Consider the following 15,516-nt stretch of genomic DNA (forward strand, 5'->3'; position numbering starts at 1 on the left):
TTGCTTTGTTAAACGTTGCTTTTAGTGACAAATATTACATATTTTTGTATGTAGCCACAATTACCAGAAGGTTTAAGTTCAGCCTGTAATTCTTGACAAGTTTCTCGTGTGCTCATTCCACCATAACTGAATTTTTTTGTACCAGAGGACTTTACATTCCATAGCATAAGATTACCAGTCATTTACCTCCATTAGTTTTGATACATGTGATAGATCAGTCAGTATATGAAACTATGACTATGTGTACTATCATTCGCAGCTGAGGCAAAGTAGGTTTAACATTGCATGTGCTTCAGATTGCACCATTATTGTTACTGCAGTTTTTAATTTAGGATGTAATGTGTCATGGTTTGTGTGCTTCATTTTCTTCTAAATGTTTTTTTTTCTCTATTTGTGAAACAGCCGCATCTCGCAGACACGTACATATACACGTAATGTTGGTGTTAACACCTACACCAATGTAAAGAACTACACATGGGACTCAGATGGCCAGCTATCTGGAGTAGAAGCTCAGGAGCCATGGGGATTCCGCTATGATGATAATGGAAACATGCTGTCTCTAACATACCGGTAATTATTTTTATCACTTTCTATATTTATTTTTATTTGTAGTTACAAACACAAATTTGGTACTTAGACACTTAATTGAAGCAGATTTTGAAATGCAGAATTTTATAACATATCACTCTCTGTTAAAAGCATTTGACGTAAATGAAGCTGTGATTGTACAATATTAAAATTTCTTTCATAATTGATGGTCACATTTTCTTGTATCAGTCCTTACTCACTTCAGCTATGCACCAAAAAACTTTTGAAAAGGTCATCTTAAATTCTGCGTAAAATATCAGAATATGACATGAATTAATGAAAATATGTTACATGAGTTAATTATCATAGTTTTATTATCATACATGAGTGTTTTTCCATACATGCTGCATTATTACATTTGCTGTGAAGTATGAAGTTTATAATTTTGGTTTATTCAGAAGAGTTCCATTTATCTCCTTTTAGAAATTTCCATCTTTCAACAAACATAAAAATATGTGTTGAGAGAACAGGCTTGAACACAGAGCTTCTGTGAAGCTCACAATCTGTAGCATGGTCCTTAGAACTGATTGTGGCCCCCTTGTTCTGAGTAGAGTGGAAGGTTTGAACCAGGGACTTAAGGTTTTGTTAGAAGCTAAGCTGTGACTTCCTACACTTGTACAGCAGGGTTGAGAACTGAAGTGTCCCCTACATGGGTCAGGTGTGTACTACACATCAGAGCTGCTACCAAGATAGCTGACTGTGTGTGGGTTGCACACAAGGTTTTTCCATCCAGTCTAGATAATGATTAGCTGTAAGAGACACCAAAGTTTTGTGTAATATCTAAAGAAATGCTTCCCACAGGGAAGAGTATTAAAATTCTAGTGATTAGCTTTGGAAGTGTTCACAACAAAGTATTGGAGTTTGAAGTGCTCACAAAAAGCAGTGGTAACTTGCATAATACAAGGTACAGAAGGCTGGCTAAAACCTGAAATTGGTAGCAATAAAATTTTTGGGACATGGTAAGTGTGTATTAAAATGATGGGCTAATGGGAAATGTAGATAGTGTATTTGTAACGCTAAACAAGGAAGACTCAGTATCAATGGTAGGCATAAACTTATAACTGGGTCCTTTTATTGGCTACTAGGTATAACCAAAAAGCTCAGAGTAAACCTCAGTTTCCTAGTATGTATGTCCTCCCATAATGCTGTTATCTTAGGGGAAACTTTAATCACCAAGAAATCGGATGCGATATTTACAGTTTTGTAAGTGGTGGTCATGATTAGACATCTTACAAAATGTGTCCATGCGGAAAGTGCTGTAATCACATCGTGAGGGAGCAGTAGCAGCAGTGATTGCCAAAGTACAAAGGACAACTAAAACAAGTAGAAGGATTTGTATGTTGAACAAACTAGGCTGTTGTGTTACATTCCAGTTAGAAACACAAAACATTTAGTTGTGATAGGAGCAAGTTGAAGAGCTGTGACTCAAGTTAAAAGTCTAATTGACTAACCACTGGATAGATATGTAATTTGTAGAACAGTTCATGATGGAAATGCCCCCACCCCCTCCCTAGATATACAGTCAGTCTAAAGAAAGTTTTAAAGAAACAGACTCTATTGCATAAACAAATCATCAGGTTATAGATAGAGGGATGCTGAATGTCATGTGTTTGTCAGTCAAGAGGGTATTGTGTGAAGCATTCATTCACTACCATAACAATATTACTGAAAGATCTGTCATAAAACCAGTGAAATTCTAGTCTTATGTAAAAGCTGTTATTTGTACTACAGTCAGTGTTTACATATTCCAGGATGTCACAGAAACTGAAACTGAGGGTAGCAAAACAAATGCAGAAATGCCGAACTTCATTTTCAAATGTTCCTTTACAAAGGGGAATTCAGAAATGTTGCTTAATTTTAATTGCTGCACCACTGCAAAGATGAGTATATAGCTATTAGTGTCAGCTGAAGTCTCTAAAATCCAACAAAGTCTCAGGGCCTGACAGAATCTCTGTCAGATCCTATACCAGATTTGGAGCTGAGTTAGCCCCTTTCTTAACCATAATATACTGTAGATTCCTTGAACAAAAAACTCTGCCCACTAGTTTGAAGAAAGTGCACCTATTTAGAGAATTTTAGAACATATTCTGAGCTCAATTGTAATGAGGTATTTTGAACAGTGAAACCTCTTCCATACCAACCAGCATACATTCAGAACATTGGTCATGTGACACACACGCCACACTTTTCACATATGAGATCCTAAAAGCTATGGATCGAGGCAGTCAGATAGATGCAGTATTTCTGGTTTTCTGAAAATCATTTGATTCAATATCACACGCACATTTATTATCGTAAGTAGTTTCACAGGAGTATCAAGCAAAATTTGTGACTGGATAGAGAATTTCTTGGTAGGGAGGACACCGCATTTTATCTTGGATGCAGAGTCACAGACAGTTCTGCCCCAGGGAAGTGTGGTCGAACTCTTGCTGTCATGTTGTAATATAATGTTGCCAGACAACACTAACAGTGTGAATCTTCATACTATCATGGCATATTACTTGACTGATGAAAGAGCAAATTCGTCAGGAAATGAATTTTGTCTGCTGCTAATATTTCAGTTGCAAACCTTTCAGCCATCTTCAGTGCAAGGTGGAAAGACTGACTGCAAAGTCTACCATCCATCTTATATCACTAGGGTGAGCTAATAGCATCTGAATACTCAGCAAATAATAATGGAAGAAATACCATACAGGCGGCTATTGTGGTGCCCTTTGTAAGGGATTTTTCATCGCAAATTCTTGTCAAAAGTAGAACAGTACCATTTTCTATGAGTGTTAACTATGGCCAGCGCCAGACTCCATGTTTGTCAATGTTAAAACCATCATCTCACAATGTATTTAAATGGATTTACTGAAAACTGGATTCCAGAAGGACAGTAAGTTTATCAGGCTGTAGCAGGTTGGACATAGCATCAGTGCCGCATGCAGCAGTCCTTAACTGCAAGTGGAGTATGTCCATTATACAACAATCCACACTGACAAGGGAAATTATAAATGTCTGCCTTCTGTAGAATTAAGTCATGCTTCACAAAGCCAAGAAGAGCCTCCTGTCAATTGCAGTCCAGTTTATCCACAATATTGTATCTGCATTAGAGTGCCCAAGATGAGCATTCCTGTCTACTGGCTTGTGCTCAGTGGTGGGTCAAAACTTCATGCAAAAAAGCATGAAACTTTTTTAATGTCAAAAAGACACCCATCGCCTCCATTTGTACCTGCAAATAGTCACTTTGCATCGCTAAAAGTGTCTTCAATGCATAAGTAAGGAGTTGGCCCAAGCCATATGGCTTCTGATGCATCAGGACCACACAGATACGATACTGAGACCCATCAGTGGCTCGGGTTAATGGCTTACTTGGCTTATAAGAAGCCAAACAGGAAGTGGAGTACGAACACTGCTTGGGGAGCTGAAAAGCCTATCAGCAGTTCACAAACCACATGGATCTGATACCCTTTTGGCAAAACCTATTAAAAGGATGTCAGATAAGTGCTGATGGGAAATAAACTTAGCATAACAACAAATCTTTCCCAAGAAGGACTGGAGCTCCTTCAGGTTCTTAGGCTCCAGCAGGTTATTGATAGCTTTGATGTTGTCATCTGTAGGGACAAGACAATCTTCGATAAGCATGTGAGCCAAAAAAATTGCACCTTTGAAGCAAAAAGATAAAACAGCAGCTCCTTCATACATGGATTGAGACTTGATATATGAGTCTGCAACACATTGTGCGTTCGCCATCTGTTTAAAATCTCTGCAAAGGGGCATGGCACCATTTGGCTTCTCAATTACCACCAATGGGGAAATGAAAGCTATTTGCCAGCAGGCATTGGAAAACTGACTGCAGATTTCGTAAATGCGTCTCGCATGTGTGGCCTGTGACCACAAAGGACAAGCAATTAAAACAATGAAACTCAAAGTGGGTGTTGAGCAGTAAGAAACACCGAGAAATGGCGTCCAATGGCAACTAAAAGTATGCATGCATCATGCAAGTGAATGGGAACAGTACACACCTCCCCCCCCCCCCCCCCCCCCACCCCCCTCCATCCTCCCTTACAATTTCACCAGCAGCTCCTTCATACATGGATTGAGACTTGATATATGAGTCTGCAACACATTGTGTGTTCGCCATCTGTTTAAAATCTCTGCAAAGGGGCATGGCACCATTTGGCTTCTCAATTACCACCAATGGGGCGCCACACTAAATAGACAAAATAGGGGAAATGAAGTCAAGTTCCAGTCAATGCTGGAACTCAGCCTTGATGTTGTCATGCATGGCGAAGTGAATGGGGTGGGATGACAAAATTAAGGTATTGCTGACAGCTGAACAGAGAAATGGGCCCCAAAATTTTCTGGCCAATCAAAGGTATTCTCAAACACCTGGTTGCAAGACCTTAGTAAAGAGTTCAAACCTTGAAAGGAAATCATTTGGGACACTAAATGGACTTTATTCAATGATCTGCAATCCAAAAACAGATAAAGTGTCCAACCCAAAAACATTTTATGTGAACAGTGAATTTACAACTAAGATTATAAGTTACTGATCCACATTCTTATAATGTACTGCAATGGAGGAATGCCCCCCCCCCCACCCACCCACCCACCCACACACACAATGGAATATGCTGTTTACCAAAAGACAGTACTCAAATGGTTCAAATGGCTCTGAGTGCTATGGGACTTAACAGCTGAGGCCATCAGTCCCCTAGAACTTAGAACTACTTAAACCTAACTAACCTAAGGACCTCACACACCTCCATGCCTGAGGCATGATTCAAATCTGCAACCGTAGCGTCGCGCGGTTCCAGACTGAAGTGCCTAGAACCGCTTGACCACACCGGCTGCCAACAGTACTCAAAGTATCAGTCATTGTAATGCAGGGTAAACCAAGAGCCTGTGCATGTCTAAGTTAATTAGGCTGACAATAGCCCCTGTGTGTACTGAAAACACAATCGTGCGCCCATTCATGATCAGTGTTTGCAGAATATACTGGGACAATGTTTGTGGAGTGTCAGAGACAGTCTGTCTGTGAGCCCAGGGAAAAGACTGGGGCACCCTGCAGTTTGCCAACTCTCACAAACTGATGCCACATGGTCCACTTTTTAGCATATCCCACACATGGCATCTAAATATGGGTAAAGCTGTGTAATATGCACCAAATGGCGACTGGGACAGGAATGCCACCTACCGCTTTGAGCAGAAACAGATGTGGAAGTTGACCTATGCAGAGAGCCTGAAAAACATTGTGTGCAGGGATAAAGACTCTTCAGCTTCCATGTACCCACTGAGTTGCTGAAGGTGAAGATGGGCAGAGCCGTGACATCACCCTCAGGGCACTGGGACCTGTGTGCTGTACATATTTAGCAGTGCAACCTGCAATTGTCAAAAAATGTGTCTCTGTCATTGCCATAAGTTCATGTGATTCAGCAAACAGGGCAGCTTCGGCTAAAAAAGGGCCAGTGCCCAAGTTTGGGGTCAGGTGCTAATTGCCTAGTAAGCAATTCCATCTATAGGTTAACACATTGGGAACACTCAAACTGACACTTGCTCAAGAGACCTTGTAGATCTGCAATTCACGCCACATGCAACTGCCCGAGATGCTTGTAGTGTCAATTAAATTGCCATAATGTTGCCACTGCATCTATTTGATTTCCAAAATACTGCTGAGCAACTGGCAGAGTTCCACAGGTTAAGTTTCTTGGGTTTGGTAGAGGGGATTATGTACAGTTCTGTACAACCCCCTTGCTGCTGGAAAGTAACAAGGTGGCCTTAACAATGGGATAAGTGAAACACCTTACTGTAGAATGCATTGTGGATGGTTGGGTAGAAGCCTTCTCTGCCGATGCCTGGCATGCCACCAGTGCAGCATAAGAGCAGATAAATTCTACATTCTGTTTGAGCAGCTCCTGCAGCTGCACCTGCTTCACATGATACTGCCCCTGCTACAACTATTGTTGCTATTTCTGGAGGTGAACTGTTCCTGTTAGCATTGCAAAATGTGATGTCCATGGTGGCCACAAATTAACACTATGGAAAAAAATAAAAGCTTTACATGCAAAAGAACATCCTTCATTGCCACTTTCGCATCAGCAAAGGCAAAAAGATGCCACAAACCATCCTCTCAGTGCAGATGTAATTACTATACCTGACAGTGGATACTCAACCTGGGAGCCGGGTATCTGGACCCAGGAAGAGGAAAAGCTCATTGTGCAGGTAAATTTGTGGGGGACAGAGAGTCTGAGACTGGCACGAGGAAAAACACGAAGTAAGACCAGCATGAATGACCGAAATAATTAGCATGCGGAACCAAGGGCATGGAGCGATGCGAAAGCCGAATCCATGTTAGTCTATCTCAATGTAAGAACTGACTTGTGCAGCCTATCACTGCTAGCAAATAAACACCTGAGTCAGCAGTTCTGCCCGCACAGTTCTCCACATGCACTGTCCTTATAGGTTTTCACACTGTTCTGCTGTAAGATCCACACCGGCTCATGTACATCTACAATTATATGTATAAGTGAAGATACTAAAATGATCATGTCACAAATGCTCATGTACTGTTTTTCGAAGTTACACCACTAACATTTATAGAGCAGGTAGGTGACTGTTATGAAACAATTACTTTGCAAACATATGTCTCATATGCATTAGATTTTCAATACCTCATAGCACCTTGAAATAGTCATTCCTGATCTTTGGTTCCTTACTTGAAAATGTTTAGTTTTGATCCTAAATGTTTAGGACACCCAATGGATCACAATATTTAGAGCATAATATCAACATATGATCTACTGTGCTAATAAGAATGCCTTGCGTTGGTTGGGTATTAGAAATTGGGGCTCTATTATAACTTCCCATTTCATGCTGTTTATCTTGTAGGTAAGAAGTAACTTTTCATCTTTCGCAAAATATGAGTAAAAGTTATTCTTTTAAACAATATAAACTATGGTGAAGTAGCGACTGAGATAGAGCAGCTGCAGATAATAGCATTTAATCTCATTTAATTAAATGCTCAGTTCCAAAATTGCAGTTTATTAACAATGTGTAATCAGCTGTGGCCAGCTAATATAAATTCAAAGTGGTCACATTGAAATGTACATCCACAAATAACTTTAAATATAAATGTTTTCTGTTAAATTTGTAATGTTCTTAATCCATATTTGCAGTATACTAAACTAGTGCAAAAATTTCCTACACCATTACCTCATGTCTGTATAACTAACTGGCAGATGCAGCAAACAAAACCCCAGAAAACCATATAATCAGTTTTTGTATTTGTAACATGGCTATTAATTATAGCCTGATTTGAATAAGAAAAATGTGCACTGTTCTTAAGTCATTTACATTTGATATATTAGCATTACTAAATAATTAATTGTTATTTCTGTTTATTATCTTCCAGTGGGAATACAATACCAATGGAGTACAATGTAATGGACCGCATAGTGAAGTTTGGAGAAGGCCTTTACCGGTATGATAACAGAGGTTTGGTTATACAAAATGCAAGGGAAGAAAAATTTCATTATAATGCTAAAGGTCTTTTGGTAAGTTGACATCATAATTTCACAGCCCTTTTTGCATACACTAGATTATTTCATACGAACTGATCAAGTCTTCTTTTCAGGTTCGAGCAACAAAGAGAGGTAGATTTGATGTGCGTTATTACTATGATCATTTGGATCGTTTGGCTACACGTAAAGATAATTACGGGAATGTAACTCAGTTTTTCTACACGAATCACATGCGGCCTAATGAAGTAAGTATTCAAAAATTGTTTCATCTCTTATCATGACAGGAATATGCATGCTCAAATGAAGTTGATTAGATCAGCTGTTTTTTAACTCATTTCTAGTTATGGGTACTGATACTTTCAGCTATTCTTTTTTATTTGAAGTCTTGACATGGTGAGACCAAGTAGGGAGCTGCTTGATTAGTTAAGCTGTGAAACTTCAGCCCCAATTCACTGAAGTTTCAGTTGGAAGAGACTTGCCCTGTTGGGCTGTAGGCTGAATAATTTGGTTGCAATAACATTACCACTAATTGCAGCTGAATGAGATGAAGTATGAAATGCTTTTATAGAATGACTTGTTTATTGTTTTAGTTGCATGATAAACTATGTTTTTAGAGAGAACATGATGGAAAATGATATTACTGATTCGTGAGTAAATCTATGATGGCACTGTTTGTACCTTAAAGGAATTAATCATTGTCTAGGAGGAGCTTAAAGTCACACAGTGCAAAATGATTTAGAGAATATCTGTATGGTGTAAGAAGCAGCAATTGACCCTAAATAATAAAAGGTGTGAAATCCTCTGCATCAGCAAGATTATGCATCAAATCGCACAAATACAAGGTTGTCAGTTCAGCAAAATACCTAGGGATTACAATAATGAACAACTTAAACTGGAACCATAACAAAGGAAAATGCCGCGTGGAAGAGGAACCAAAGACAGCATTTTATTGGCAGTTTAAATTGCCGATCCACATTCTTATAATGTGCTGCAATCGAGGATTGTCCTTACAATAGAATAAACTGTTTACCATAAGACACTACTCAAAGTATTGTTCATTGCAGTGCAGGGCAGCCCAAGAGCCTGTGCGTGGCTAAGTTAATTAGGCTGACAATAGCCCGTGTCTACCAAAAATTCAATTGACCACCCATTCATGACCAGTGTTGGCAGAATACACTGGGACAATTTATATGGAGTATCAGAGACAGTCTTTGAGTCCAGGGAAGACACTGTGGCATGTGAACACTCAGAAGATGTGATTTGAGACTTTCTCGGCGTATTCCATTCGTGAAATCTTCTCGGGTGATCAGCCGAGTAAAGGCGTCGTCTTCTCGCAACGTTTCGAAGGGTTTCATACCCATCATCTTCAAGCGAAGTGTCGAGATGCTGTGTTGCGCGGTCCTATAAAGGCTCCTGGTTAGGTAGGTGTTAACAAACACCTACTTCAAGTGTGGAGGCAAATTTTATGAACAAGTGGATGGTGTAGCCATGGGGTCCCCCTTAGCTCCAGGCATCGCTAATCTTTACATGGAGCATTTTGAAGACATAGCCCTGGACACCGCCCCATTGAAACCTAAAGCCTTTTACAGATATGTGGATGACACTTTTGTCGTGTGGCCACATGGCAGAGAGAACCTGCAAGACTTCCTGCGACATCTCAACAGCATACACAGCAACATACAATTCACCATGGAGGTGGAAGAAAACGGAAGCTTGCCCTTCCTTGACATTCTAATCAAGAGGCACCCTGATGGCACCTTGGGTCACGCTGTGTATAGGAAGAAGACACATACGGATTTATACCTTCATGCACAGAGTTGCCACCACCCAGCACAACGCAACTCAGTGCTTAACACACTTGTGCACAGGGCCAAGTCTATCTGTGATGATGACAGCCTACCTGCAGAGTTACAACACCTAAGGAAGACCTTCCGCAGCAACGGTTATAATGAGACGCAAATCTCGCGCGCCCTACACAAGAGCAGGAAGGTAGACACACCAGAAGAAGAAGATGAGACCAGATGCCTGGCATTTCTACCATACGCGGGACCGCCAACAGCCAAGATTGCCCGCATTCTGGAGAAACACAACATCAAGACAATTTTTCATGCCCCAAGTAAAATTAAGGACATACTTGGCTCAGTCAAAGACCACCTAGGACTGCAGACTCCGGGCGTATACAGTATTGAATGTGAATGTGGTACGAAATACATCGGACAAACGCAGCGCTGCATCACGCAGAGGCGCTCGGAACACATTAGAAATGTACGCCTTGGTCAGACAGAAAAATCGGCGGTAGCGGAACATAGCATTAACGAAGGACACACCTTCCTCTTTGAGGGTACGAAGAAGCTGTGTGACGCTAAAGGATTTTGGGATTCAGTTTTCAAAGAGGCTGTAGAAATTCGGTTGAACAGCAACCCGATCAATCGAGACACTGGTTTCCAACTTAGTACAGCTTGGAATCCCGCAATAACTAAAATTAGAAGAGAACGCTCCGGCACGAAGACGGTAGCGGCCACAGACGTATTAGGAACCGGCAGGGACTCGACGCCCGGTCCGCGCCGCGAACCCTCCACCACTGGCGAGGCGGCCGATTCCGCAGGTACCTGATTGGTCGGCGCCCGGAATCAGTCACTGGTCCAGGAGCCTTTATAGGACCGCGCAACACAGCATCTCGACACTTCGCTTGAAGATGATGGGTACGAAACCCTTCGAAACATTGCGAGAAGACGACGCCTTTACTCGGCTGATCACCCGAGAAGATTTCACGAACTCAGAAGATGAATAAATTGTCGTACATGATTTTGCAGAAAATTATGCATTTGTCCTGCTGGATAAAGTGCTGGTGCTTCATTGGCCACCATTCATCCACTTGTTGTTTATTATAAACAATCATAAAACTGTGCAATTGATCATATTTCCTTTGTTATAATATCAGAACTCCTAACCATGACACAGTGAGTGTTCATCTTTCTCCACAGCACTTGATTAGCTTCATCAGCTTGTTTCCATACAACACCCAAGTACTACTTCTCAGATGGTGCTGCAGCCCAGTATAAATCGCAAGAATTTATGCCAACATATCTTTTCATAATGCTGATTTCAACGTCTCTGAAGTGTTTCATTTCTTTGTCCCATCGCATGGCAAAGGTCCATGTGATAGTATTGCTCATCAAGAGACTTGCTGCCCCTGCCAGTCTGCAGTGGATCTACAACTCATATATAATGACACCCAGACAGTTGGTTGAATGGTTTTCCAAGAACATTTCCGAGTGTCACTTTTAGCGCACAACTATCAGTGAGTATGACTGTGTTGTTCCCACTGGCCATTACAATATGAAAATGAAAGTTTTTCTCCAATTTGCCAGACGTCAGAAATCAATCTGTAACTAGGATCCAATAAGACTTGTTCCTCGGTAATATCACAAGGTTTATTGCATGCATGTACATAGGTCGCTGGTGACAGATGTGTTTTGAATCTTAATGAAGATACCAATGCGATTTCAATTAGCTTGCTACATCCTCATGGGTCTTCACCTTCATATGTATGCCCTGAGGAACCTGACATATTAACTGTGGACACGGACATTCTTATGAAGATTGATGTGAGAACAGCAACAGGGTAAACATATATCCATTCACCAAAAGATGCACAGTGTTATATGTTGCTTCCCAGTACTGAGGCATAGTAAGTTTAGATGACACATTTTCCATATTTGTTTCTGTAAAACTGACCTGTTTACCATGCCTTCCAAGCATGTTTTCAACTGAGATGGCTATATCATGTTTCACATCACTGAAGGTCAGATGTCATAGAGTGTGGCCTTGCATATTATAAATGCTTGCTATTGGCCTGTGTACTGTACTAACCTACTGTGCTATATTATAACACCAGCTTTTTAACAATAAACATTGTTTTCAGAGTTTTGTTTCATATTGTAGGAGTCTGAATAATGAATTAATGCAGTACATTGCTGTACATATTAATTTTTATCTCTTAATCCCATGTTCATCTCAACTTGATTTATTTTACTATGGTTTATAGTGTAACATGAAGAAGCAAATGTATTATTATTATTATTATTATTTTAGTTTCAAAGGTGGCATGTTTTGAGATATTCAAGGTTAAAGGTCTAGGTCACTGCCCTTCATTGTGTACATTTTTCAAATATGACAAAATTGCATATCATTGAATAGCTTGTTTCAAGACCTTTCCAAAATTACCTGGTTCACTGTTATATCTTTTTTAGAACTTTGAGTGACCATTACTCTTGTCTTACTTGTGCCAAAATTCTATAATTTGATATTTTTCATTCTCTTGTCATGTGCAACGAACACACCAAATTTTATGAAAATCGAACAGGATTAGGTTGGCATCTGTGTTGATTTGACATGGAATGACATTAATTTTATTGGATATCCTTGAATTGGAAGGTACTTGTTTTGTCTTCCTCATGATCCTTTCGTACATGCCTTTCTGGTGACATGCTGTTGTGATGAGCAATCAAGTAGTCACTTAAGTTGATCAGTGCTTACGTGGATGAAGAATGTAACCTGTAAGGCTGTTCTGGAAATTTTTCTCTCTGAGTTGTTGGAAGTACATCTAAAATGTGGCTTTGAGCTGAGACTGACAACTTGTTTTTCGAATTTAAGTCTGACATGCCTTTTAAAATCTCTGTTCAATCACAGTTGTATCCAAAACAATCAGCCAGTTTGGTATGTTGAATGGTAACTACCTGCTTTGACAATCAGCTGACTGACTGGACCTCAAACTCACAGCTTGAGACTTTTATATATGCCACTGTTTCCTGGTACAAAATAAGGGACATGTGCCACTAATAATAAATTTCTAATTGTTGCTACTGCAGTTTGGGTTCCTTCATACTTTCTGATCATCTCATTGATCTCTCACTGTAATACACAGTTTCAGAAAATGGAAACTCCAGGTTGGAATGTGAACATTGTAAGGAATAGGCAGATTGCCACTAACTGCAAAGATAAAACATTTATGAACTCAAAAAAGCCAAGCCATAAGCTTAAGTAAATGCAATCAACAATGTGAAATAGGAATCAGCTTAATTTTTCAAGGAACTCCTCGACAGAATAGAAGGAGTGACCCACGAGGAAACTCTTCAGTTTTGATTTGAAGTCACATGGATTACTGCTAAGATTTTTGAATTGTGTGGTAGCCTATTGAAAAGGGATGCAGCACACTTTTCTGCACAAGGGTTAAGGAAGTATGATCCAGATGCAGATCGGATTTCTGCCTAATATTAACTGAGTGAAAGCTGCTAATTCGTGGGAATAAGCTGATATTGTTAACAAGAAATGACAGTAATTGATATATATATTGAGAGGCCAGTGTCAGAATAGCCTGAGTAGTGAAGAGGGGTCAACAAGTATTGCCCGAACTGCCTGTTCCTGAGCCAAAAATATCCTTTGAGAATGGAAAGATTTACCCCAAAATATTGTATGACATAAGTGAATGAAAATAAGCAAAGTAGACTTTTTCGTGTTGAACGATCACTTACTTCAGATACCATTCGAATAATAAAAATGGGAGCATTAAATCTTTCAACAAGATCCTGAATGTGGGCTTTCCACAACAGCTTACTATCCATCTGAACACCTCTGAAAATCCTGTGAGGTGCATGGCAGCCATTATGTCCCATAGTACCAGTTATTAGGATTTCTTCCTGTTCCCTTCGCGTATGGAGCATGAGAAGAATGATTGTTTGAATGTTTCTGTGCATGCAGTAATTATTCTGATCTTACCCTCACTATCTCTATGTGAGCGATATGATGGAGTTGTAGTATATTCCTAGAGTAGTTGTTTAAAGCCAGTTCTAGAAACTTTGTTAATAAGACTTTCTCCATATCGTTTATGTCTATCTTCAAGAGTGTTCCAGTTAATTTCCTTCGGTATCTCTGTGACAAACTTGTGACCATTCACTTGCCCATCTCCGTATATGTTCAGTATCCCCTGTTAGTCCTACCTAATACAGATCTCACACACTTGGGCAATATTCTAGGTCTGATCGCATGAGCGATTTGTAACCAGTCTCCTTTGAAGGGTGACTGCACTTCCTGAATATTCTACTGAAGTCTACCACCTGCTCTACCCATGACTGAACTTATGTGATCGTTCCATTTCATATTGCTACAAAGTGTTAGATCCAGGTATTTGTATGAGTTGGCTGATTCCAACAGTGACTCATTGGTAATGTAGTCATAGGATACTGTGTTTTTCCGTTCTGTGAAGTGCAACATTTTACATTTCTGAAACATTTAGAGCAAGATGGGAATTTGTGCACCACATCAAGATCTGAGTGAATATCTATGCAGCTTTTTCAGATAGCACTGCATCATCCGCAAAAAGCCTGATTTTACTATTAACATTGTCTGCAAGGTCCCTAATATACAACATGAACAGCAAGGGTCCCAACACATTTCCCTGGGGCACACCCTAAGTTACTTCTACATCTGATGATGTCCTCCCTACCAAAAAGTTCTCAATCTAGTCACAGATTTCATTTTATACCATATATAATAGTACTTTTGACAATTAGCATAGGTGTGATTCTGACTCAAATGCTTTTTGGAAGTCGAGAAGCACCACATCTACTTGGTTGCCTTGATCCAAAACTTGCAATATGTCGTGTGAGAAAAGCGTGACTTGGGTTTCATAAGATAGATGTTTTTGAATCTATACTTTGTAGCATTGAGGAGGTCATTAAGTTCAAGATAGCTCATTATGTTTGAGCTCAGAATATGTTCTAAAGTTCTACAGCAAATTAGTGTCAACGATATTGGGTGGTAGTTTTGTGGATCACTTCTGCTACTCTTCTTGTAGAGAGGTATGACCTGTGCCTTTTTCCAAGAACTAGGTATGGTTTTTTGTTCAAGGGATCTATGATAGATTATCGTTAGAAGAGGGTAACTCAGCGACAAATTCAGTATAGAATCTGACAGGGATTCTGTCGAGGTCTGGAGCTTTGTTCAGTTTTAATGACTTCAGCTGTTGCCCAACACCACTGACACTAATACTTATTTCATTCTTCTTTTCAGTAGTGCGTGGATTAAATTGGGGCAATTCTCCTGGGTTTTCCTTTGTGAAGGAACATTTGAAAATGGAGTTAAGCATTTCAGCTTTTGCTTTGCTACCCTCAATTTTATTTTGTGCCTCAATCTTTAGGGACTGGACACTAAGTTTGGTGTCACTCGCAGCCTTTACATACAACCAGAATTTCTGTGGGTTCTATGAAAGATCACTTGACAGTACTCTGCTGCAGTAGTCATTGAAGGCATCACACATTGCTCTTTTGACAGCTAAACATGTTTCACTCAGCATCTCTCTGTCTATAGCCTGCTATTTTTAGCATGATGCCCTCTTTGCAACTCAGGTTCACTAAGTGTTTTA

General features: G+C 40.0%; 1 protein-coding gene across 1 annotated transcript in view; it reads left to right on the forward strand.

Moving 5' to 3' along the window:
• Positions 1-15,516, forward strand: part of LOC124606110 (teneurin-a) — a 360,362-nt gene that overhangs the window by 336,817 nt on the left and 8,029 nt on the right. The window contains exons 32-34 of the mRNA XM_047138074.1: positions 403-570; positions 7,985-8,126; positions 8,207-8,338. Of these exons, the coding sequence (XP_046994030.1) occupies positions 403-570; positions 7,985-8,126; positions 8,207-8,338 (442 nt within the window). The remainder of the gene's footprint in view (positions 1-402; positions 571-7,984; positions 8,127-8,206; positions 8,339-15,516) is intronic.

This window comes from Schistocerca americana, chromosome 3, assembly GCF_021461395.2.
Source record: "Schistocerca americana isolate TAMUIC-IGC-003095 chromosome 3, iqSchAmer2.1, whole genome shotgun sequence".
NCBI classification, from domain to species: domain Eukaryota; kingdom Metazoa; phylum Arthropoda; class Insecta; order Orthoptera; family Acrididae; genus Schistocerca; species Schistocerca americana.